This window comes from Sinocyclocheilus anshuiensis, unplaced genomic scaffold, assembly GCF_001515605.1.
Source record: "Sinocyclocheilus anshuiensis isolate Anshui unplaced genomic scaffold, SAMN03320099.WGS_v1.1 scaffold21949, whole genome shotgun sequence".
NCBI lineage: Eukaryota > Metazoa > Chordata > Actinopteri > Cypriniformes > Cyprinidae > Sinocyclocheilus > Sinocyclocheilus anshuiensis.
The window spans coordinates 1,513-2,626 of NW_015550890.1; the positions used below are offsets into that span (position 1 = coordinate 1,513).

At 39.8% G+C, this 1,114-nt stretch overlaps 1 protein-coding gene across 1 annotated transcript in view; it reads right to left on the bottom strand.

Moving 5' to 3' along the window:
- The window catches only part of LOC107661073 (polyadenylate-binding protein 1-like), a gene marked incomplete at its 3' end in the record, with an annotated part of 2,076 nt that extends 1,072 nt beyond the window's left edge, over window positions 1-1,004 (bottom strand). Inside the window, exon 1 of the mRNA XM_016450516.1 lies at window positions 786-1,004. Within this exon, the coding sequence (XP_016306002.1) occupies window positions 786-1,001 (216 nt within the window). The remainder of the gene's footprint in view (window positions 1-785) is intronic.
- Between the last annotated feature and the right edge of the window lie 110 nt (window positions 1,005-1,114).

Consider the following 1,114-nt stretch of genomic DNA (forward strand, 5'->3'; position numbering starts at 1 on the left):
CAAATCAGCATATTAGAATGATTTCTGAAGGATCATGTGACACTGAAGACTGGAGTAATGACTGCCATCACAGAAATACATTAGATTTTAAAATATATTCAAATAGAAAGCAGTTATTTTAAATAGTAAAAACATTTTAAAATTGTACTGTTTTTGCTGTAGTTTGGATCAAATAAATGCAGGCTTGGTGAGCAAAAGAGACTTCTTAATTTTAAAAACATTAAAAATCTTACGGTTCAAAAATTCTTATAGATTGAAACAAATGTGCTTCAGCCAGAAAAAAAAAAAAGGGTATGAAAAGTGCTCCGAGTCGCTGCAGAAAACAAAAAAATTGAACGACAACAAAAACTGGAAATGTTGCTGGAGACGGGCTTATTACTGAAAATGCAAACTGATTCTCCACCAGCAGGAGGCGCTTTTAGAGTGATAAAACTAGCGGTTTCCCCGGTAACGGCTTTAAACAAAGCAGCTCCGCTCATGAACGCTACTTTATCAAATGTAAACGTCATCGAAACTTTTCTGAAGACAGTCGGTTTCCTTCAGAGGTGCATTCATATAAAACACCCGCGCCGTGTTATGATTTTGAAACGCGAAGAGCTCATGTTTATTCAGCGAAGTCAAACGCCACAAATAAATCAATGTATGGGAAACACCGGTAATGTATATCGAAATATCGGAAATGTGTTTAAAAAAAAAATCATATCACCGTTATTGAAAACAATTATATCGCGATACACATTGCTATTGAATTATTGTCCAGCCCTACTGCAAACACTCGTCTTTACCTTGCAGGACAGAATGTTGCCGAAGGCAGAGAACGTGTCGTAGAGGGCCTTGTTGTCGATGGACTTGTCCAGGTTCTTGATGAAGATGTTTCCCACACCGCTCTTGCGCAGTGACGGGTCTCGCTGGGACCACATGATGCGGAGGGGCCGGCCCTTGATCACGTCAAAGTTCATGGTGTCCAAGGCGCGCTCGGCTGAAACAGAAAACATAAGCATTACAGCTACTCTAACAGTAACTGCAGTACTCAAACACTACAGCTACTGCTAATACTAGTTTTATATACGTGACCCTGGTCTTAAGTCGCTGGGGTATATTTGTAGCAATAGCC